Genomic DNA, 24,805 nt, shown 5'->3' on the forward strand with positions numbered 1-24,805 from the left:
CTTTTTGGAACTGCTGAAAGGACTGGGTTGTAAATAGGAGATAGATGGTGTTGTATGCCTCCCCCGCTGTTGAGAGTGGGCTGTTCAATCTTAACATAAATGGTCTCTTTGACCCCTCTTTCAACCATTGGCACAATCATGACCTAGATGACTGAGAATCTCCATAGACATACACCTGAAACCTACGTGGATATCTTGATGAGAAATTGTACCAAATACTGACCTTTCATTCCATAGCTCCTCTGAGTCTTTTGAATGTTGTAGACATTAGGTTTTCTAATCCAAGGTATTGTAAACAACTTGCAGCTTTAGTTTTGGCTCATTTGGTAATCAGAATCTTATAATGTGTGAGCTTTTCTGTAAAGAAGATGCCACTACTGGCTGTGGCAGGTGAATGCATGTTCATCTAAAGAGAAGCCATGACCCCCATCAAGCCATCCTGATGACTTAAAATGAACTATATAAATGTCTCTAGACAGCAGCTGGAAGTAAAACATGCAAACATATTTTGTTTTTAGGGTAGCAAGCCATGCTTCTTTGCAAAATAAGAAGATTGTGTTCTTACCAAGAAAGATGGGTTGACCTGCTGCAGGAAAAAAAAATCCTGGGAGTGATTCCTTTTTTTTAACGTGTTTGATCTCATTGCCTGAGTGTATGCCTTTGTCACAGAAGAGGACGGGATATAGGGGTGGGAAGTAGATGAAGTGAAAGCAGCAAACTATTCTGTAGCTGACTGTCAATTAAAATTCATACTCTGTGGTTAGAAAGATCTGTAGATGGTGAAGAAGGTAAAGAGAGCAAGCATTTTACTGCACCAGTCTAAGATTAAGAGGCATGCTTAATGATGGGGGATCTTCTTTGTAGAGATTCAGTGGAGAGTTCAGATCCTGTTTGGACAGAGCAATACATGAATAAGTAGACAGCCAGATTAGATCAACTTTAATCTCCTTGTCAATCTACTAAACTGCTTCAGTGGTTCACCCCATAGAAGATTCCTATCTGTTATTTTGTAAATATGGAGCCAATAACCAATATCAACCTAACCATATATATTGTGTGTATTTTTATATAATCTGTTAATCTGTAGACTTCTTTCCTTGTAATTCAAACATGACTTCACTGTGCTTTCTCTTTGAATCCCATAATAGCACCAAGTTTGATTATCAAGTGGCTACCTCATTGAGTCTCTGGTGGAGTTAGTGGTACTATAGTGGTAGTACCATTATACAAATAACTTCTAGGACTCCTTTTTCCATTTGATTTGCAAATCCCTCTCCTAATCTTTTCTTTTAAAATGCCCTTTGTTCACCTTGGGATTTGTGTATCAATTGGTGTTTGTTCCTCTGTACTTTTCTCTAGACCTTTTTAAATCTCTCATATTTTCTGCTTCTACCTTTTTGCCAGTGATAATCTTCAAGTTCATATTTTCATTCTTTACTCTCATCTAAGTCCAGATGGGATCTGGGCATACATGTATCTGACCAGTCAAAACACTGACATTTTAACATCTGCTTCTGTTGCATCAGTTCTCATTGCTGAAGAGGCAAGCAACTTTAAAAAGTCGTTCCTTGGTCAGCGAATACTGTTAGTTAAGAAATATTTTAAGTTAAACTCTGATATTATGCCTATTTTCCATATGTTTCAATGTTCCCTCCTAGCTATTCCTCTATCATCACCTCCAGAAGTTCAACATAGCAAAGACAGACTTCCTGTTTTCCTCAGCAGGTCTGTCTCCTGATTCACTGTTTAGAGATACCAGCTTTCTCTCTAAAAGAGCCTTGAAATTTTCTCTGAATTCTACTTTAGTAATGTGTTCAGTGTTTTTTTTGTTTTAGACATATTAAGTATTTAAAAGATGGCTAATAATGGAGGGGGGGGAGATCAAGGTTTAAAATGGACATTGAATGCTCACATCCATTATATAAAGAGCAGATTGTCATGGACACAAGATATGCATAGATACCCTGAGTCAACTAGGCATCTGGTAGAAGCTGGCTACGGCAAAAGGCTTTGCTTTATCTTGTTTGCTCTTTCCCTGTAGGTGATAGTTACTTGGCAATACTGAATAATTCAAAACCACCTCCAGCATGACACTGTGACAGAGAAAAGCAAACACGTGGAAAGAGCAATAATGTTTGTTATATTTAGAAAAGATGCTAGATTAGCTTTGGATGGTGGTGGAGGTCTTCTTTCTCTTTTTTCATTTTCATTAGCTGACTTACTTCCCTGATAACCAGAAAATATACAAAAAGGGTTCTGATGTTTTGCAGATACTGTCTCAAGCTTAATTAGCATTTATCTTAATCTCTTTTTTTCTTCTTCAAACCAGCTAGGTAATGAAATGCTATTGCGGCATTTTTAACTATTATGTTATATTGCCAGATAGAGACTTCAAGGAAGCTGACCTTTCTCAAGCCCAGGCTTATAAAAACTAGACTGTTAATTATGTTTTTATTGGAAAGATGCATCCTGACAATGTCTGGACAGTTCAGTTTTGCTCTGCTTAGTTGTGGTAGGAAGTATTCTCTGAACAAATGTGGTGGATAGGAAGAGCTGCTGATGTATAAAGAGTGGAATTGACATTATAGAAAAAGGTTACTTATGTTTTTGTAGTTCAACTTTAATTGGGTTATCAGCTGAAGCTTAAGGAATTAAATGATTTAACTTCAGTATTAGGTTTCTGTTGAGGTAAATCATCCCTATGCCTACAAAGGTTTTTCCTAGGGTAGTTTGCCTTGCATTAAAAGCATAAAAATTGCCTTTGAATCATTTATTTGATACTGAGCAATTGTCAGAATGTTGAGAGCAAAGGCTGAAGACAAATAGTATGGATGCAGGTATTTCAGCAAGTCAACTATTTTCATATATTCTCTTCTATTAAAATTATTTTTAATCTAGAAACAATATAACTTTATGTACATTAGGGTGGAGTCTTTCTGATTCTCTCACACAGCCTTTGTTTGAACTAGTGGAGAAGGAGGCATTTCCTCACTGATAAAGTTGGTAACTCAGACAGTCACTCGTACTCCAGTCACCTCATGACTAGACTTTTGCGATGTGTTCTACATGGGACTGCCCTTAAAGACTGTCTAGAAGTTACAGCTGGTTATCACCTACAAAATCTTTCATGGCATTTTGCCTTGGTTTTTGAAGGACCCACCTGTCTTCAATTGTTTGGGCCTGCATGAAGTTTTTATGATATGTGAACCAATTCTGAATCAGTTAGACCTATATTTGTTGAGAATTCTTGACCACAGATTTTACTCACCATTGATAAGATTTAGGACTTTCCCTATTCATCTTCTAAGAGAACTTGTGGATCTCTCTTAACCTGTCAGTTATGTCTCTGGTGCCTTAGGCTAATTTGAGATCTTCTCTGACATGGTCACCTAATGCTCAGGTTGAGAACCAAGCCCCTACCAACAAAAAAATTGGTAGGATTAATATAATTTTTTTGGTCTTAAGGATCAACAGTCCTCTCTGAAAGTAGAATATATTAAACTAGTTCAAATTTCTTTTACTCCTATTCCATTTGTTTCTAATCTTTCTTGGGACAGCAAGGGATTCCTGGACCAAACCAATTTTTGTGCCATTGACATTTCATTATATTGAGATTCATTTTACTGCAGAATAAAGGAAGGACTGCTGTTTCTTATTGCAACATCCACTCTATAACTCATTTTTAATGGAGGCAGAGTGGCAGACAACCCTGAGTTGTTGCATGCTGTCAAATAATGACTTAATTTTCAGAAACATTCTGAAGGCTTCTCAGCCAACAGGATGAAGTATGTAGAGTGAACACATACAGCCAAATAGAGCAAGCCTTTTCAGCATAATTTAGTTATGCCTCATTCCCAAGGGTTCTGTGCTGATGGCTTGTTGAGTCTCTTTTAAATTTTTGACTTGGTTGTTCATTCATCATTGCATTGTATATTCTCTTGCACACTTTTATTTTTGGAGACTGTGGAAGTTTCTACAAAAATCTGTAAAAACAGTATTGCTTGGTGTGCCACTCTTAGATCTGTGAGTGCATTTTGGTATAAGTGTGCTTGATGCACTACGACAGTGCATTTAGCTGTAGAGGCAGTTTTGAACTTGTTGATTTGACTTTTATGCTTTAACACTTTATGTATAAAATGAAGTTGTTTTCTGGAGCACATGTGTATGCACAGTTCTTTTATTCTTTGTATCACTCAATACTGATGATGTGTGTGTGTATATATATGTGTGTGTGTATATATATGAATATATGTGTGTGTGTGTGTGTAAGTAAATGTTGGCAGCAGACAGGAATTTTTGTGTTTATCACATGGGCAGCAGCCTGCCTGTCTGTAAAAATGGCACTTTTGTTTGTTTTTGGCAGCCAGGAAGGGAAAAGAAGATAAATCTGCAGGTGAACCTTTTCCTGATTATGTCCAAGGTTAAGTTTAAGTGTAAACAACATGGATTTAAAAGAAAGAGTTTATTCAAAAGTAAACTGATAGATTTTAATTCATGCAGTACAGTATTTTGTGCCACAATGTTCTTCTGCCATGGAGGAGGTAATTAATTGAAAAACTTACATAGAGATCCAACACATAGAGAGACAGCCTATTGTCCTCATCTTGTTTTGCATCAGAATATCTGTACCTTCAGGGCAAATGGTTGCTCTGCGGCCAAGGGAATCTCAGGCTGAAACTACAATTCTTGGCTGCAAAACTCTGGATGATCACAAGATGAAAAAACACATATGTCAATTTTCCAGAGTTCTGGTGACCTAGAGGTTTGTTTTAAATCCCCCTTTTTGCAATGTGCAAAACAGTTTCATTTCATCTGATGAAATATGGAACTGAATAACAGAATATAACAGAATAACAGAGTTGGAAGGGACCTTGGAGGTCTTCTAGTGATCTAGTCCAACTCCCTGCTCAAGCAGGAAACCCTATACCAGTGGTTCTCAACCTGTGGGTCGGGACCCCATTTGGGGTCGATCGACCATTTCACGGGGGTCGCCAAGCAAGGCTGTCCGCCATTTTTTTTGTCCGCCATTTTTTTCCCCTTTTCCAGCAGGTGCCTTACCTCCCTTGGGCTGGGCCAGCTGGTGGTCGGCCTGCTCCGTCTCTGCCGCTTGCCAGCTACGCCTCGGCCGGCGCAGGGGGCGGAACCACGCATGTGCGGCGCTCCCGGGCAGGGAAAGTCCTCGACTTACGACCGGTTGGGTAGTCCTCGACTTACGACCAGTTTAGTCCTCGACTTACGACCGGTTGGGGTCGCGGCATTAAAAAGGTTGAGAACCACTGCCCTATACTATTTCAGACAAATGATTGTCCAATCTTTTCTTTAAAACCTCCAGAATTGGAGCACCCACAACTTCTAGAGGCAAGCTGTTGCACTAATTAATTATTCTAACTATCAGGAAAGTTCTAGGTTCGTTTTCTTCTTGAGTAGTTGGAAAATTGGTTGGAAAACTGGAAAAATGGTTTTTTGCTCCTCCTTAAATTCCATTTTTTAGCATCCACTGGGTCAAATGTTTTGGCAGGATGTATAGTGAGAGAAGCCAAACAGGATTCTGCAAAGGCATATAATAACCCATGTGTGTATATTGACAGATGGCTTTTCAAAGAATTGCAGTTACTGTACATGTTTGTAAGGAACCAGATCCTTAGTGACCTTTCTATGCGAGGCAGGTTTGCTGAAAAAAAATTACTGTTCTCAGACTATTTCCTGATCAAAAGGTATTATTTACTTTGCTGTCTGAGAAGTTGAGACTTGTTTAGATAAATTATTGTGATTAAACTTACCAAACGTACCAAATAAAACATCACATATACCTCAAGGCATTATAATTATCTCCTTAACAAATATAGCAATAGCACTTAGACTTATATACCGCTTCACAGTGCTTTACAGCCCTCTCTAAGCAGTTTACAGAGTCAGCATATTGCCCCCAACATTTTACCTTGGAAGGATGGAAGGCTGAGTCAACCTTGAGCCTGTGAGAATTGAACTGCTGAACTGCTGGCAGCCAACAGTCAGCAGAAGTAGCCTGCAGTACTGCATTCTAACCACTGCTCCACCACGGCTCTACAAATATACAGTATTTGTATGTTTTACCTGTGGGAGTGTAATGATATGTGGGAATGACCTTGGCAGATGGTTGGGGGGGGGATGCTACCAGAGAATCATCGATAAAAGTGTGTATCCTATAGAGCAGTGATGGCGAACCTTTTAGAGACCGAGTGCCCAAACTGCAACCCAAAACCCACTTATGTATTGTTGGGTGCCAGGTGGGTGTGGCCCATTGGCTGGGTGTGGCCAGTTGGGTGGGTCTGGCCCATTGGGTGGGCATGGCTGCGGTGGTAACGGCAGATTGGGTCGGACTAAAAAGTTCAATCAATCAATTCCAACTTTGCAAGATCTTTTTTTTTCCGTGAGAAGTTGAAATTGACTGATTGATTGAACCTTTTTTTTTTTTTGCACATGGCAGCCGGAGGCCTAAAGTGAAAAGGTTTTATAAAACCCAGCTGAAGGCCTAGGACTGGGGCGACAGCACGCGTGCCCACAGAGAGGGCTGTGAGTGCCACCTCTGGCACCTGTGCCATAGGTTCACCACCACTGCTATAGAGAAAGAAACTCAGAAAGGAATCTTCCTAATGTCTCAGGAAGATTTGCAAGATTCTGTCAATGTAGCCTTGCAATAAAGTATAATTAAGTCATTTCGTCAGGTTTTCCGTCTGGGAAGGGCTGACAGGGAGTACATTTATCAAAATACTATTCCATATGTTTACATTTCTGTAAGAATTATTATGCTCGGTAGCCACAGTTTGTCCTTTTAAATTATTTATTTAAAACTATTTTTGTTTGCCTAATGTCTGAAGACAGTACAAGGACTGTTTCATTCTATTTGGCAGATACTCACCAATTCACTCCCTGTGCTCCTATGATAGGCTTACCTGAATAGAACTGAAGTGTGATTTATGCACTTAATCCACTTTTCTGGGTTAATATCCTGTACCATAGAAATAGGTTGATGCAACATACTAGGTTGAAATGTAGTTGGCTAGTTTGTGCAAAAATAGTCATGGGTTCACCCTAATGTGCAAATTCTCTCTTCCTGAAGAAGTACAATACCATGAGTATACTATAGCTTATGACATATATTTATCAAATTCTTGTGAGGCTCCTAACTTGAAAAAAAAGTTAGGGTGATGGGGCATTGTGGTATATAAATCCATCCACATGTAGATCTAGTATGTATTTACATCCCACAATTTATGTTTATTGATCACTACTCAATAGGCAAGATTTTTTTTATGGATGTATACTTTTTCTCTATTGCTCCAAGGAAATCGTATAGAGTACTAAGATTTAGAGAAGTCAAGGGAAAAAAGAAAACGTATCTCTCTAACATTCTAAAGCACTTCAAAACAGTAATTTAAAAAAAAAATACTTACAGAAAGATGGGAATCCTTTGTTTCAGAGAGTTTCTTCAACATATATTAACAATATGCTAGACAAGTGAATATGAATGTATGGAATTCAAATGGTATATGCTTGAACAGACTTATATTGTTCACTAGTTTGTTCAAACCTATAGCTTATTGATGGAAGTTAAGTATGGGCTTTTAAAGCAGATTTTGAAAAAGCATGACAGGCAAGAGTTTGGGTTGCTTAGACTAGGGTGCTTTATTTTGTTCTCCGTCACTGCCATGCCAGATGTGGAATACAAGCTTCAAGGCTGCAAATCATCCTGCAGTAAATTACCAAGATTTAAGATCTGCTATACTATGCCAGATTGTCACAGGCAAGTCTCTTTTTCTGCCCCTACAGTGAAATTAAGAACCTCTAGAAAGAAGGAAAGAAACATTCCCTAGCTTATCCTGTACACACATACACACAAAACTATTCAGTTCAGAAGTTACAAGCAACACTATAAGTTGCTGTTCCAGAATAATTTCTGGGAGAAATGAGGGCAAATCCAAGCATATACTGGTTTCCAAGCATTCTGTCTTGCATCCCTAATTATAAAGTACAAATTGAAGACTACTTGCTAATATTGCCATACCAAGATCCCCCTGTGTTTCTGATCATTAGTAAACAAAGTGTTTGTGATCTTTCTCTTCAGTATAGTGCAGACATGTCAAACTCACAACGTCATGTGACGTCGCGCAATGTATCGGAGCTTTTTTGCCATTGCTGGCAATGGGGTGGGTGCGGCTCTGGTATGATGAAACCGGCCTGTGGGCCGGCAGTTTGACACCCCTGGTATAGTGGTATTTGCCTTAACAATAATTTTGCAGTTTTCAAAAATTAAGAGGAGACAATTTGTGCTTTCCCGATTTATATGAATAGTAAAATGAAACATAGGTGAGAATTCAGACTGTGCACATGGGAAATATAAGAAAAGAACATGTCCAAAGGAAGAGAAACACAATGGAAAGAAAGCCAGAATAATAGTTCCTAATTTCATTTAGGATTATCAGGGGGAGGGTGGGTGCATACATTCATCACCTGAACAAAAAAAGTATTTGTCTTTTTTCTCCAATGTTAAGTGTTCTCAGTGTTAGTTCTACCTTCAATGGAACTTAGCTCCCTTGTTCAGTGCTTCACTTGCCCAGAAATAAATTTGGGTAACTTTTTTTTCATAATTGTGAATATCACAGCATTTTCAGCCTTATTCAATGCAGTATTGCCCAACTTTATAAGCAAGCCCTTCTATGATATGATATGTTCCTCTCCAGTTCTTCAGATTTGCCTATTTGATCCCTGGTTTTCTTGCTTTTTCTTCTGATTGGCAGAATTCAGACATGCCAGCTTAGCGTGTATGTAAGGAGCCATCTTATTGGCCATATCTGTTTCCAGCTTGTCCAATCAACTACCTCATCTGTTCCAAGCTTAGCAAAGTCTCTGCTTTCAAAGTCTTCATTGCCAGTGATTTAATTATTGTCCTCTTCCTCTCTCCTCATCTTCAGGTTTTTCGCACCGACTTGATAACAGCAATGAAGATTCCAGATTCTTTCCAGCTGAGCCCAGATGAGTACTATATCCTTGCTGATCCCTGGAGACAAGAGTGGGAGAAGGGTGTTCAAGTGCCAGCAAATACAGAAACAATCCCAGAACCAGAGGTTAGGTAAGTGAGGCTGGTACCCTTTTCTCTTTCCTGAGTGAGATACATGTTTATGGTTGGGTTTGGCTTGGCTTTGTCTCTGGGGCACTGTGTTGATTTCATTGTTTAGCACCTGTGTTTCACTGAGGGCTTTCCAAAATCATTAAGTAAGTCTGCTGGTAATTAAAGGCAAAGAAACCATGCAGTGCGATACTTGAGGTTACTCGTACCACAGCTGTGCTGCAAGAACTTCTAAGTGATTCGTCAGGGCAGTTTAGGGCAGAACATGTTTCTCAATGGATTCTGGATCTAAAATGCATAAGCAAAACAATAGGTAAAGTTCTACCTGTATATTTGTATGTATGTTTAGAAATTCATTACTGTTGTTACTAAACCTTTGGAGCATGCCATGTCTACCATGGATGATTTCTGTGGAAATATTTAACATTTAGGAACAAGGACTTTATAAGGACTCTATAATTTTGAAATTTTCTTCTTTGTCCTGGAAGGCATTGTTAGTGCAAGCCAGAGTGGTTGATAAAATGGGACTGTGCATGCTACAAAAAGCACGTGGAAGGAGCAGCTTTAGAATTTGCTTGATTACAGTGCTTCTCTTCTCTTCTGTTTATTGAATAGCTTGTTTCTTCCTTCAAGCTTCTGTGCACACCTGAAAATCTGCTGCTGCTTTAATAAATCAGATCATTACAACTGACTCTTTAGTGCAACTTTTAAAGCAGGGGCATCTGGTTTTAGGTTTGCATTGAAATCTGAAAAAGGAAGCAGAAAGATGCAGTACTTGTCCGTAGCATTTCTTCTGAGTCATTTTCAAAGTATGCATTATTTTAATATGAAACATGAACTGTAACTCTTAATCACCAAAATTAACCAAATGAGAACTTACTAAAAGGTTAGGGAGGTTGGAAGGGAGATGAAAGGCATTCTGCCTCATTAGAACCTACTAGCTCTTAAAAAAAAATTTCTTGCCTTTTCTTGGCTTTAAAGAGAACTAGGAGACATATTGTTCTAGCTCTATTAACGTCTAGGAGGTGCTTGGGTATTTCCTTGCTAACCAGCTATAGATTGTTTCTCTAACACAGGTCTATTTTGAACATGCTGGTGGGACTGGAGAGCAACTTTAAAAGAGTTAGTTGCTCTGTAGGAGTTGCTTTTAATGCTTATAATAATGTGAGTCCCAAGTCTTTTGTAAGGGGATGAATTTAGAATGTGTGGATAGGATACTCTTAGGTGAGAACTGATGTTCCTTACCATTGGTTCTGTTCTGATGAAAGATAAGACAGAACTGGGTGTTTTCCTTGAACACATAGGTCAAAGCTTGGATGGTTGGGTGATTTTCACTTGTATGTGCTGTTCCCACAGAGAATTGAATTTTAATTTTAACCAGGCAACCAAGTTCTAGTCCCACCTTAGGCGTGAAAGCCAGCTGGGTGACTTTGGACCAGTCACTCTCTCTCAGCCCAATCCACCTTACTGTGTTGTTGGGGGATGTAGACTGGATATGGGGTAGTGGTGATGACAAAAGCTATTTGACTGTCTTGATCAGATTGTCATCTGGTGAGTGTTGGTTTTGTGGTGGCATGCCTCTTCTGAAAGGATTAAGGGCCCACTAATGTGCTCCATCTTAAGACTTAGAGAAGCCAATGAATTCTTAAATCCTCCAGGAGAGTTTGCAAGAGCAAGAATCCTATCAAGGCTCTGATTGAAAATGGAATTATGAGGAAAAAAACTATGACATGATCAGCCTCAAATGTCTTCTTAGATTATATACCATAGAACCACTATTTTTCCTGATTTTCTGGAACAGAGAATAATGGACCAGGCCAAGAGAAAGTTAAAATGATGTACATCTACTAATTTGTGATGAGACTGCAAAAAAGTTTATTTTGTAATCTTCACTGCATCCTCAAATAGACATCCAGCAGAGCTCTTCAGAATAATTAAGGTCTTGGTATTTGCCCTTGATAATCCCAAAAGCCTACTATGACCAATTTGCAAGACATTTGGAAGATAAAATCATGTTCATGTCATCTCGTATTCTACTTTTGACATAGTATCTGGTGTATCATTTGGTCCAATTATGTCTCAGTGCTTTCAGTTTTGAAGGCCTGAGGATATGTACAAGATGCTTATAGCTGATCAGTCTGCACCTCTTGACCCCTTCCCCTCTTGGCTGTTAGAGCTAGCTGAGCTAAGTATATCTGTAAAGTGATTGAGCACATTTTTGAGGGGTAGCTTGTGCTACTAGCTCTTAAAGAGGTGGTAGTTCCCCCTTTTGAGGGACAAAACATGGGGCAAGGGGTTGGAGAGGGATAATATTGTGTATCTCATTTTGTTGAGAAAAAACCAATTATGTTGAATTTCAACCTGGACTTGGACACGATTTTAAGACTGAATTAGCCTTGGATGACCTGATGGATGACCTTCTATGAGAAAGAGATGACAGTGTGATTTTGTTGATCCTGCAGCTTTTTTTTTGTACTATTAACCATTGGTATTCTTCTCAATCAGCTCCATGAGATGGTTTTGGAAACATGCCAACTTGCAGAGACAGTATTAGAAAATAACATTGAATGACAGTACCTTAGAATCATGGCAGTTGATCAAGGTATAATTATATCCCAAATAATTCTTAACCATCTACATCAGGGGTAGTCAACCTTGGCTCTTTTATGACTCGTGGACTTCAACTCCCAGAATTCCTGAGCCAGCTTCTGGGAATTCTGGGAGTTGAAGTCCATGAGTCATAAAAGAGCCAAGGTTGACTACCCCTGATCTACATGAAACCAGTGGATGCAATCATCAGGAGAACCGTTTGGTCATTTTTGCTTTTTCCTAAAGAGGAATTGTGTGGCCACTGCTGTCAAAGCATTGGTTAACTGCATATTTGGATTATTCTAAAACTTGCAGTGAGCACAGAATGCAGAGGTCGGGTTATTACATTGAGCATCTGGCTGGGCAATATGATGACCCCAGCATATTGTGGTGTATTAATCTGCTTTTGGGCCACAGACAGGTTTTCTTATTCATGCATAAAGGTCTGGATGATTTTGATCTACGAGATTGACTTTCTGCTTATAAACTGCATAAACACTGAGATTGTCCAAGGAGATCATATTGCAAAGTTTCACAAAGTGTAGATTGTCACCTTAGAGTTATGCAGGAGAGGATGCCTGCTCTGTGGAATGGTCCCCTCCAGTAGCATTCAATGGTCTTACTGTTACATTGTTTAGGTACCAATGACTGATCTTTATACCCAGGTCTCTTGCATTAGGGACAAATTCTTTTTTTGTACCTATTCATGTCTTTGATTGTTTAACTTTGTTTCTTTATTTAATGTTAAAGCACTTAAAAAGTTATTTTATGAACAGCAGTATATAAGTGTTTTAATCAGTAATAAAAACAAAGTAGCATTATTCATACATTTCTTGACCAAGCTATTTCCTATGTATATCTTTTCTTTCAAAGTCCACTGAGAATATTTTTTTTTCTAGTTTGAACCTGGTTAAGCAACACTTTGTTATACTAGGACAAGGGTCTTCAAACTTGGCCCTTTTATGACTTGTGGACTTCAACTCCCAGAATTCCTCAGCCAGCGTGCTTGGCTGAGGAATTCTGGGAGTTGAAGTCCACAAGTCATAAAAGGGCCAAGTTTGAAGACCCCTGTACTAGGAAATTTGGGACCTTGGTTATATGTGACGGTCTCTTTATGCACAACATAAAGTCTCTTTATCGCTAATAAAAAGAGCATTTTAATAATGTAATTATCCAGTTGCCATTCCCCCATGTATACAATATACAGAAAAGGAAGCTGTGCACTGACTTAACACTATCTCTGTCTCTACTCCCCCCCCCCTTTTTTTCCTTTTTTTTTTTTTGTAAAAGTCAGCTGTGATAAAATGTATAAAAGATTTGGGGAGGCTGCTTTACTTCAAAGATGTTAAGTGTCACTGTGAAGACTGATTAGATAGCATTCTTACTCAGTAAAAATAATGGTTTGACAGGAAACAGAATTTTAAACATGTTTAAGGTGTTCTTCAGATTTTATCCAGGAAATCTCTCCCTCCCCACAGGATTCAGCAAAGTCAATAATTGCCTGAAGCACTGCTTGCTCAGCAGTGACAGCAGCAACAGCTGTTGGCGAAGGAAAGTTATGAAATAAACTTTTGTGCTTTCATCTCCTTTGATTAGTATAGGGGGCAGGGAAGGAAGTCACCTTCAAAAACTAGAAAATCTTAATGAGAAATTGGAAAGGAAATTAGGCAGATTACATTTTAAACTTACTCGGTATTTTAACACGTTAGTAGAGTATTTGTCTTTACCAACTTTGATACATGCATACTTATTTGCAGCCTTGAATGTTCTGCTGTAAAGCTGAAGGTTGAATCTGGTGCTGGGTCAAGATGAAAAGTGATACCTTGGCACTGCCTGGGCCGGAGGTTCCTATTAAAAGCCAGGCTAAACAGATTCACATTTTTGCAAATGTACTTTGCAGGCATGCAGTTGTTTAACAGGCTCAGCGCTTTCTCCCTGGTGGAAGGCTACTGAATATTCTGGCCTCGTTCCAGGACAGCAGTAGAAACTTGAGATTCCTTTGGAATCTAGGAATTCAAGACTCGTTTGGATTAAGCCTAGCCCTCAGACATAGTCCTCAGTAGGCAGTAAAATTGTCCTGGCTTGCCCTCAGACGGGGTGGATTTCAGTTCCTATATGTAGCCAACATAATATCCAATTATTGGTTTTGCTGGCTCATGATCATGCAAGTTGAAGATTTCTCACATTTGGTGCAGAACATCCTAGGAAAGACTGTATCATTTAGACACACATTGAGATATTTAGTGCATATGTAGTGCTTTAGAGCAGGGATCCCCAACCCATGGTCCGTGGACCGGTACTGGGCCACAGCATGCCAGCAACTGGGCCACACAAACAAGCAAAGCCCCATCCATGGGATGCAGGCAGCACACAAAACCATGCACACTCTGGTCCATGGGAAAAAACATTTTCCACCGAACTGGTCCCTGGTGCCCAAAAGATTGGGGACCTCTGCTTTGGAGAGGTGAAGAAAACTTAGGGTGATGAAATACACCAGATCTTCTTGTTTTCCAAATCTAGAAATAATTTCATCCGTAGTGATGGTTAATATACTATCTTATTACTGCTAAAAAAGGTATTTTTTCCATCTGTTTATCAAGTCTGCTTTCTGAGTTAATCTTGGATTTGTTAGATGCAGAGGTGGTCAGGTTTTCCTGTGCTAGGTGCAGACTCAGATAAGATTTGCAGTAGCAGATTTATTGAATTTCTAAAAATCTGAGCTCCACCAAGAAGAATCAGTTACAAAACAGTGATTTGGGAAAACAAGGCAAGAAAGCAAAATTACAGCTCCAAAGGCTGAATCACATATTCACTGCATCCACAAGGAGCAGGTTAAACCATTGGGAAAATATATCTATTGAAATATAAAACTGCACCTGTCTTGCTATAATAGATGGAGTGAATCTAGTTGGGGGAAGAGATGTTGTTGTTAAACAAAGTTTGGTGTCCCAAATGCATGCCCGTCTATTTCAGGCTGTCAAGAGATCCCAGTGAGTGAGTTGGTCTGTGCCAAGGGTCCTCAAACTTGGCCACTTTAAGACTTGTGCACTTCAACTCCCAGAATTCCCCAGCCAGCCATGCTGGCTGGGGAATTCTGGGAGTTGAAGTCCACAAGTCTTAAAGTGGCCAAGTTTGAGGACCCCTGGTCTATGCTATAACCTCAAATTCACTGCATTCCTGCTATAACCTCAAATTCACTGCATTTCTATGCTATAACCTCAAATTCACTGCATTCGATCACTGAGGGAATTCCTTCAAGTTCACAGATGGACACATTGACCTAAATTCATTCATCTGTATTTGTTCTTCCCCATCTCTCTCACACAACTCTTCCTTAGCTATTTGCACAGTGGACCACTATCTAAACCAATAAACACATAAGGAAGCCACAGCTTCCTGTGTCGGTACAGCAGGTGCCTCCAAAGTGCTCAGCATTTCCTGTTTTAAATTTCCTACATTTTTGCATAGGCAGAAATGTTTTGTCTTTCAAGGCAGTTGAGCCCCCTAATTCAGTATAAAAATAAGTATTAAACTTGTAGGAGAAACATTTACTGAATCTTGCAATTATGAGTTACAGTTAGTCATTCTGGCACAGATGATTATTGTTAAGTGCAGGGCACTTGAGAATCAGAACTATGGTGTGTAAATAGTGACCTTCTTGGATGTCTTTATGTTAGCAAACAGGAAGGAGGGAAATGAAATGTAAAGTATCCATTGTTCCTTCAATTAGTACTCCCCCTCCCATGTTTTGCCCAGGTGTTTTCTAACTTCTGTAAAATAGTCCCATTAAAATAGGGAAGGTGGGTTTTAGATGCAAAATAGATAACTTCTAGCATATATTAAAAAATATGAGTTCACTGCTTTGAAAATGTAAGAATCTGGTGGGTACATTTCTATTTCATTTGAAAATGAGCTGAAAATAAAATTGACAGGGAATATGAAATTCTAATGAAGGATTCTTTTAGTATTTAGCAATACAATACAGGCAGTGGGGAAAGATCTTAAGAGTCATTGAAGGACACTATGGGGAATGAGGTAAGAGAAGATAGATGGTGTAGGCAGGGCATTGGTAAATGAGTGGAGTAAGTACATGTTACCACTACACTATTTCGAGGTCTAATCGTCAAAAAACTGTTATTACTATTTTTGTCTTGATTTGGTCAAACAGAGTACTTAAAATTTATTGAAATGTAAACAGATATTTCATCCTCTGTAAGGTCTCCTTATAACATAATGCATCTATGAACATGAAAAAAAGGTATAGCGAGGTCATCAGTAAAGAAATGAGGACCATGTGTTGGACTAGTACTATCACTCTTGATGATTACGGTATTTACATTTCAAATTCTTAAATTCCATATAAAAGGCTGGAAGCCACAAATCAAAGTAACAGCTTCATATGACATATTAGGAAATCATTTCAATATATGTCTTAGACCAGGGCCCCACAACTCCAACAGACCATGGTACCGGCCCGTTGTGTGTTAGGAACTGGGCCACGCAAACGGCAGCTGAGTGAATGAAGCTCCATCTGTGCATGCGCATGAACCCTCCTCCCCGGTCCATGGAAGAATTGTCTTCCACGAAACTGGTCCCTGGTGCCAAAAAGTTTGGGGACTCCTGCCTTAGACAGAACATCATCTTAGCTGGCAAATATTTAGATAGTGAATGGCCGTGGGATTTTTTTCTAAAGGGAAAAAGAAATAAGATATCCATTTTCTCGGTTCCTCCTTCAGTTCCAGCAAATAAATCGTTGGTTTTTGGGACGAAAGTGGTTTTGGTTGAGTTTTTTTCTTTTGCCTTTCATTTTATTTGTGAGCTTTATTATCATAAAAAGAATCTTAAATTCTTGATAACTCTGTTCCTAGTTTGAAAAATAATTATGGATTTTTTTATAATTTTCATGAATTACAGAACTGAGAGGAGAAATTTGTTTAAATCAGTCCAGTTGCCCAAACCTGATGGTGTTCCACATTGGTTGAAGATAAGGGAATTGCAGCTTAAAGAAGAAGATGAAGAAGATTGTTAAAGTGGATGCCCCATAAAAAAAATAGTAGTAATAACTTGATTTGGGAAAAGCTGCACAAAACAATCTTTTCCCCACATGAAATGTCAGAAATTAGAGGGAACAGAGCTCTTGGGCTAGAAAAGACTATTCTTATTTTATAGTAAACATTGCTGTAAATGTTGGGTTCAATTTTTTCCACTTATTTTCAAGTAGAGTTATAGGGTAAAATTGAGGTTTTCATTTTCCATAAGCAGAGCTTGTTACTTTATAGCCCCTAAGCAAATTCGCTTATTTTTAACTATAACTTTTTTGAAATAAACAAAATTCAGAATTGTGGTGTTGGCTTGTTTTTTAGCAAGCCATTTAAATCAAACAATGTTCTAGCTTTGGACAGTACTGTAGCACTAAAATAGAGCTTAGCAAATTAAAGCACAAACTTCAGATCTCCTCCTTAATAGTTGCACCAAAGAAAAGAGAGTATGTGAGGTCAAGATACATTGTGTCTTGTTCCCATCAAGCTTTGTTTCATTGTGGCATCCAAATTGACTGTTGGATTTCCTTTATATACACAGCAAGAGAGAAACAAAGAAAAATTCTGGGCTATTTTGCATGATATATTTGGTTCTGTAGATGCTTTTGTAGTTACTGTGGATTTCAGAGACAGTCATTTGGAATGAAAGGGTTTGGAATAAAGTGGATGAATTCGTGCATTGTCAGAGAAATTCCATTGTAAGGGATCGTTCCAAATCCAAATAATGATGATGATGATGATGATGATGATGATGATGATGATGATGATGATGATGATGATGATGATAAAGTTGGAAGGGACCAGGCAGGAAACCCTACACCATTTCGGACAAATGGCTGTCCAGTTTCTTCTTAAGAACTTCCAGTGTTGGCGCATTCACCGCTTCTGGAGGCAGGTTGTTCCACTGGTTAATTGTTCTAACTGTCAGGAAGTTTCTCCTTAGTTCTAGGTTGCTTCTCTCTTTGGTTAGTTTACACCCGTTGCTTCTTGTCCTGCCTTCAGGCGCTTTGGAGAATAGCCTGACTCCCTGGATCCTCTCCCTGGATCTGTAGCAAATCAAATCATTCCAATGGAATTGTCAACATTTAGAAACCAGTGGATTCTATATTCCAAATGTCTCTAGATTACACCTATTATGCAAGATTAGCAAAGGATTTTGGAAGGATTCATTATTTAACTTCTAATTAAATTAGAGATTGTTCTCCTTATTACTCTTCCCAATGTCCAAATGAATTGAGAGAACAACTCTCAATTTATGATTTTAGTACCGCATAGACTACCACCAAAGCAATTTTAAGATATTCTTGGTAGATTTACCATATTGCACTCCTGCTATTATAGGTAAGATGTTACTGTTTTTTGACCAGGTCCTGAATACATAGCAACTTTATGAATATGTACCTAAAAAGTTGCTGTTATTTTTCTGTATAGCTCTACATGAATATGCATGCTTTCATAACTGCAATAATTTTAAAAACCTGGTGATTCTTAGATATTTAATTACAGTCATTCAGCAATTCTTTTCTAGTTTAGGTTCAATATTACTTGTGACCCACAGTGCTAAGCAGAATCCATCAGAAGTGCTGACATACATACATCAGACTAATTATTAATATGTTAGCTGCTTGCCTGATTGTAAAACAATAGAGAACTGAGGATCCATCGTAAGTTGTAGGGCCTGCTCTATCTTTATCTCAGCTGCCTTGTTTTCTTTTCCTATTTCTTTTCTTCTATGAAACTTTTTTCCCCATTCTAGATATGAATTGTTTACTTTTAGTGATAGAAACCCATCCTTTATTCAGGCACATGCTTTTTGTTGTCAGAAGAGAACATAGAAAAGATAATTCTGCTAATGAATCTCTAAACACATTATTTGTTTGAGTTATATCCCACCTTTCTTTTCAACTTGAGCACTCAAGGAAACTAGGATTCAATGACATACAAACTAAAAAATGTAACTTCAAGCATGATAAATAAATTCAAAGCCTAGTGAAAGAGCTTATATGTTCCCTTAGCTCTGAAAATTGGAGCACTTATGCTCTGCTCCTAATGAGGATCGGTTTGTTTTGGGAATGAGAATAAGATTTTAATGAAGAGGAGGAGTGTTACCTGAGAGAGCCTGTTTCAGGTAAGGCAGCAAGGGCATACATCTTTTAAAAAAAACAAACTTCCAACACAGTTTCTTATTCCCAGGTCCATACATTTCTGATGGGTAGAATAACTAATAAGAAGAAAGCTCCCATGCTTATTGTGATCAGTCTGTTACTTAAGAAGCACCTCTAAGGGAGACATTAACTCCTCCCCATTCTTCTAACTTGGACTTTTTAATAGAAGCCAGGTCAAAAAACTTTCCCCTTAAACTAGGATGTTTAGTAAGGAGGAAACTGCAGGCAAGCCACAGAATTTACAGAAGTTAGTAGATGGATCAGAAGGGGAAACTGTAGATTTTTCCATTTTCATTTCTCAGTGACGTTAGCATCAGCCATTAAGCTCTACTATAGATAGAATTTATAAAGTGTGTTCACTTTCCAAAATATTGCTGGTCTCTAACTAGTTCCACAACTCATCAACAATAACAAAATTGCATTCACTCAAATAAACCTAAATGTCACTTAAGAGAGCCAGCTTGGTATAGTATTAAGGCATCAGCCTAGAAACCAGAAGACCATAATTTCTTCTTAAAAACCTCCACACCCACAAATTTTGGAAGAAAGTTTCTCCACTGATTAATTGTTCAGGAAACTTCTAGATCGGTTCTCTCTTTGATTAGTTTCCATCCATTGCTTCTTGTGTTGCCTTCAGGTGCTTTGGAAAATAGGTTGACACACACACATCCTTCTTTGCAGCAGCCTCTTATATTGGAATATTCCTATCATGTCACCCCTAGTCCTTCTTTTCATTAAACTAGACATACCCGATTCCTATAACCGTTCTTCATATGTTTTAGCCTCCAGTCCCATAATCATTTTTGTTGCTTTTTTCTGCACTCTTTCTAGGATCTAAACATCCTTTTGTACCGTGACCATCAAAACTGGATTCATTATAAAGTGGTCCTAAAACTTCATGTGATCTTGATTCTATCCCTCTGTTAATGCAGCCTAGGACTAAGTTGGCTTTTTTGGCAGCTGTAGCACACTGCTGGCTCGTATTTAAGTGGTTGTCCATTAGGACTCCAAGATTCCTCTCGCAGTTACTACTATTGAGCCATTCTATACCTATGTATTTGATTTTTCTTGCCTAAGTATAGAACCTTACTTTTCTCACCATTGAATTTCATTTTATTAGATAGGGCCCATATGTTCAAGTCTGTCAAGATCCTTCTGTATGTGAAGCCTATCTTCTGGAGTGTTGTCTATTCTTGCCAGCTCAGTGCTGTCTGCAAATTTGATGAGTTCCCCCTTTTGTCCCCCTCATCTAAAACATTGATGAAGATATTGGGCCTAAGTAAGAGTCTTGGGGTACCCCACACATACGTCTCTCCATGTAGATGCAGTTCCATTAAGGATTACATGTTGAGTGTGGTTAATCAGCTAATTACAAATCCATCTGGTGGTGATGCTGTCTAACCCACACTTTTCTATCTTATCAAGTAGTTGTGGTCTACTTTATCAAATGCCTTACTGAAGTCCAAGTAAATTATATCTACAGCATTTCTCTGGTCTTCTAATTTTGTCACATTGTTAAAGAATGCAATAAGATTTGTCTGGCATGATCTGTTTTTGACAACCCATGTTGGCTTCTGGTTATTGTTTGCTTCTAGGTGTTCAAGATTTGTTGCTTGATTTTTTTTTCCAGAACCTTTTCAGGTATTGATGTCAAACTGATAAGTTTGCAGTTTCCTTGCTGTGAGCTGGAGCTCACGCTTGCTGTGAGCTCCATCCACTAGAAAATATCATCTGGCAGGATCAGGAAGAGGACCTTTTCTGTAGCTGCACCCTCCCTATGAACTTCATTCCCCCTGAGGTCAGGCTGACTCCGACCTTAATTACTTCCAGGTGGGCCTGAAGACCTGGCTTTGCCATCTGGCCAGGGGATCAAACAGTGGTGTGGAGCTTATAAATGGTTATATTGAATGGCTGTGCTCTCCTAGTGATTCTATTGCATTGTTTTTGATATTTCAATTGTAAAGTGCCCAAAGTCATGAATGCGGGATGGGCGGCTATATAAATTGAATAAATATTTAAATAAAATAAACATTTGGAAGTAGAATAGGCAGATGCCTCCTTTATTCCCTGAAATATAAGAAGAGGGAGGAGATGTAGCACTATTAGATTTGCAAGATTCTGTTGTTATACCCATTCTCAATAAAAGTGGTTTTAGCCTTTCTGTGGAGCTGAATTTTCAGTCTGGTCTACATAGTGGGGTTGTCACTACTAGAAGGAATATGTAAAAGAAGCCCTACAAGGCTACCTGGTATTATTTTGGGGGGGGGGAATCATCTCTTCAGACAAAAAAACAATGACTTTGAAATCATGAACAACCTAATAAAAAAAAATTCCAAGAGTTGAGGTTTCCTCTGCTTCTATTCTTTTGTTGCTGATAAGCAAATATCCATATCTGATATGAGCAGGTTATTGCTGCTACCTCTTGAAGTACTTCTGTGTCAGAAGTGTTGTTTAAGTGGTTCAAGAGGATCAGTTGTTAATTCTTTTTCAAGTTGGCTGAGACGGGATGCACCTGGCTTTCTTGCACTAGCTTTCCAGATATGTCTGGGCAGCGGTCAGTTCCCTCGTACAGAAAATGACAGCCCTTGGCATAGCCTGAGATGTTAACATTCCCCTTGCTGCCATTGTGGCTGCTGCTGTGGTGCTGCTTTCTTCTGTTTTCTTCCTGCAGGTCTCCTTCTGCTACTACAGTTGGGGACACTTGGCACGGGCTCTTCTCAGATAAGCAGCAACAATGGATGCGGCTCTCTTTCTTTCTCTGAACATCTTTTACTAAGGCTTCAAGTGTTACTTGGCTTCTCAGATCCCAGCCCCCTTGGTCTCTGGCAGCCCAGTCCTGTAGCTGTAAAAGGCACAAAGACAGTTGCTTGCTGCCGCCGCGGCCGCCACCTTCATTACTTCCACTTAGGGAACTTCTGTGGCCTGCCACACTTTTCTTCTCCCTCCTGATTCCCTTTTATTTTATGATTCTTCTGCATATAAACTTTGTGATCTGTATACTCTAAGCATTATACAGAACAAGAAACCTTTAGGTTCTTGCTCTTTAACTCACGATTCTACCTTAGCTGAGCTGTATGCACATATTTATATTGATGAGATATACATAGGGATATCTACCTTATGCCCTGCATTTAATATGTGTATTGTATTACTATTTACACTTAAATGTATGCTGATAGAACAATATGTATGTGTGTTTATTGGTTAGTTGGTATCAGGGCTTTTTTTCTCATAGAACGCCCAGAACGGAGTTCCGGCACCTTTTTGGGATGGAACCTTGTAGGGGTAGGCAAGGTGGGTTGTATGACGTGTGTGAGTTCCGGCACCTTTTTTTTTTTTTTTTTTTTAGAAAAAAAGCACTGGTTGGTATATCCGGCAACATATTTGCAGTTGCTTCTGCCATTCCTCATTGTGCATTACTAATATTTATAATGCAGCTAATTTTCCTAATCGCATACTACTTCCCTTTTAGTCAATTTTCTCTTGATTAAAAAGGAAACACATTATAGAAGATATTTCTCAGGACAGGAAGCTTCAGATATTTATTTCTCTGTATATATCTAGCAGCAAAACTACAAAGCCATTATGGAAGTATTCCAGTGACTACTGTGTATGAAATACAAGCTCTATTTATAACAATTGTTGTTCAGGTTTTTTGCCCTCTTTTTCCCTCCTGCAGTATATAAAAGGTCTAGCAGTGATTCTCTTTTGGATGGGAGGTAAAGTTTCCATCTGTTCTTTGGGAATTACGTGATCTGATATCAGGTTGCTTACTTTGATAATGTGAGAATTAACTTTCACACCACAGTCCAAAAACTTGCTCCTGTTTTTGTTGGATTAGACCCAGATTTGTTATTGTTTCTTCATATATTTTATTTATATAGACACTCTTCCCAATCTTCTATTGTCTATACATAATTCAAAGAAACTAGCAAAACACAAAAACAATTTAAAATGCCTACAAACATTGGATAAAATATTGAAGGATTCTCTTAGCTTTTCTATCCTGAAAATTTTTTAGTCAACACTTTTGCTATTTTGTTAGAAATATTAAAAGTAATATTTACTCAGTCCTTAGAGGATCAGATCATTGGAGCAGGAGACTTTAATAAAGTGATAACCACTTTGGGAATCTGTCGTAAGATTCTTTTTTACAAAATTTATTGTAAAGTATTTTCTCCTAAAACATATGTTGGATATCTTTTTTTTTTCCCGCTTATTTTATTAATTTTGTTTTAACTTACCAAAGAGCATATTACTCACCCAGAAAAGATTTGCTATTTTTAGTTCTGTGTTGATAATAATCGGATAACTGGATAGCCTATAGAGCAGGGGTCTTCAAACATGGGCCTTTTACGCTGGCTGGGGAATTCTGCGAGTTGAAGTCTACAAGTCATAAAAGGACCAAGTTTGAAGACCCCTGCTATACAGCTTAGACATATACTGCTTCACAGTACTTCACAGCACTCTCTAAGCGGTTTACAGAGTCAGCATATTGCCTCCAGCAATCTGGATCCTCATTTTACCGACCTGGGTAGGATGGAAGGCCGAGTCAAGCTTGAGCTGGCCAGAATCGAATTCCTGGCAGTGAGCAATGAGTTAGCCTGCAATACTGCATTCTAACCACTGCGTCGCCACAGCTATTCTGGTTCTCCTTCTGGTTTTAAAGATGGCCATTAAAATATACTTAAGGAATTGGAATGCTGAATGTTCTATCCAATACTAGGAGACTGACTTTTAATTATACTAATGAATGTTCCCCATGCTATATACAGGAGGTATAATACAATTAATTTGCTTTTCTTTTTATTACACTGTTCAGGGAGGTTTGGGGGGAGGTCCATTCATCAGTCATTCGTAATTGAAGCTGCTCATGATCCCAGTTGAAAAGTGGCAATGTTCTTTATAGACTCATATTAGCGTGCCGTGCATATTGGCAACACAGGTAGTCTTTGACATGACCATAATTGGAGCTGGAAAGCCAGACATTATGGTCATAAGTTGAGGCCTTTTTAAATCTATTGTAAGTCAAGGTCGTAATTTTCCAGACTTTTTCATGGTGGTGGTTCAGTGAACACCATGGTTGTTAAGTGCACCCATGCACGTAATCAGGATTTATTTATTTATCTGATTGATTGATTGATTGATTGATTGATTGATTGGCTCCGCATCTTATCACAGGGTAACTCTGGGTGGCTTATAATTATAAAAGATAAAAATTATATACACTAAAAACATAAACAAATAAATACAAAGCCAAACACTATGGTCCAGTTAAAGATGGGGAAGGCAGGAGCAGAATGGGGGGGGGGGGGAAGTTGGGATTGTTATTCTATCAACCACCTCCCCTGTGATGTTTCCCCAAGCCAGGGGTAGGCAACCTTGGCTCTTTTATGACTCGTGGACTTCAACTCCCAGAATTCCTGAGTCAGCATAGCTATGCTAGCTCAGGAATTCTGGGAGTTGAAGTCCACGAGTCATAAAAGAGCCAAGGTTGCCTACCCCTGCCCCAAGCTAACAGGCAGAGCTCAGTCTTTAGGTTCTTACAGAAGGTCAAGAGGGTTGGAGCCAATCTTACTTGAGCCGGAGGGGGCAACATATTCCAGAGGACAGGTTGCAAACTGCTGGAAATTGACAAAAAGTACTGGAAATGGAAAGAAAATATTGCCAATCATGGTTACATGACCACAGAACACCACACCTGGTAGTAAAGCTGACCTGCCTGACATGTGATCACATGACCACACGGTGCAGTGCAACCATTTATGATGGCCAAGGGTCATTTAAAGCAGTAAAGCATCCATTTTGTCGCCATCATACAACTGGTCGTAAATCAGGGACTACTTGTATAGGATAAGTGAGAATCAGAGGCAGTCATTCCTTCATATTCTACTCTCAACTTTATT

General features: G+C 38.8%; 1 protein-coding gene across 1 annotated transcript in view; it reads left to right on the forward strand.

The window, feature by feature from the left end:
* JADE2 (jade family PHD finger 2) overlaps positions 1-24,805 on the forward strand; it is a 208,626-nt gene that overhangs the window by 54,463 nt on the left and 129,358 nt on the right. The window contains exon 4 of the mRNA XM_029285772.1: positions 8,952-9,109. Within this exon, the coding sequence (XP_029141605.1) occupies positions 8,952-9,109 (158 nt within the window). The remainder of the gene's footprint in view (positions 1-8,951; positions 9,110-24,805) is intronic.

Source organism: Protobothrops mucrosquamatus, unplaced genomic scaffold (assembly GCF_001527695.2).
Source record: "Protobothrops mucrosquamatus isolate PMUCROS unplaced genomic scaffold, P.Mucros_1.0 scaffold_186, whole genome shotgun sequence".
NCBI lineage: Eukaryota > Metazoa > Chordata > Lepidosauria > Squamata > Viperidae > Protobothrops > Protobothrops mucrosquamatus.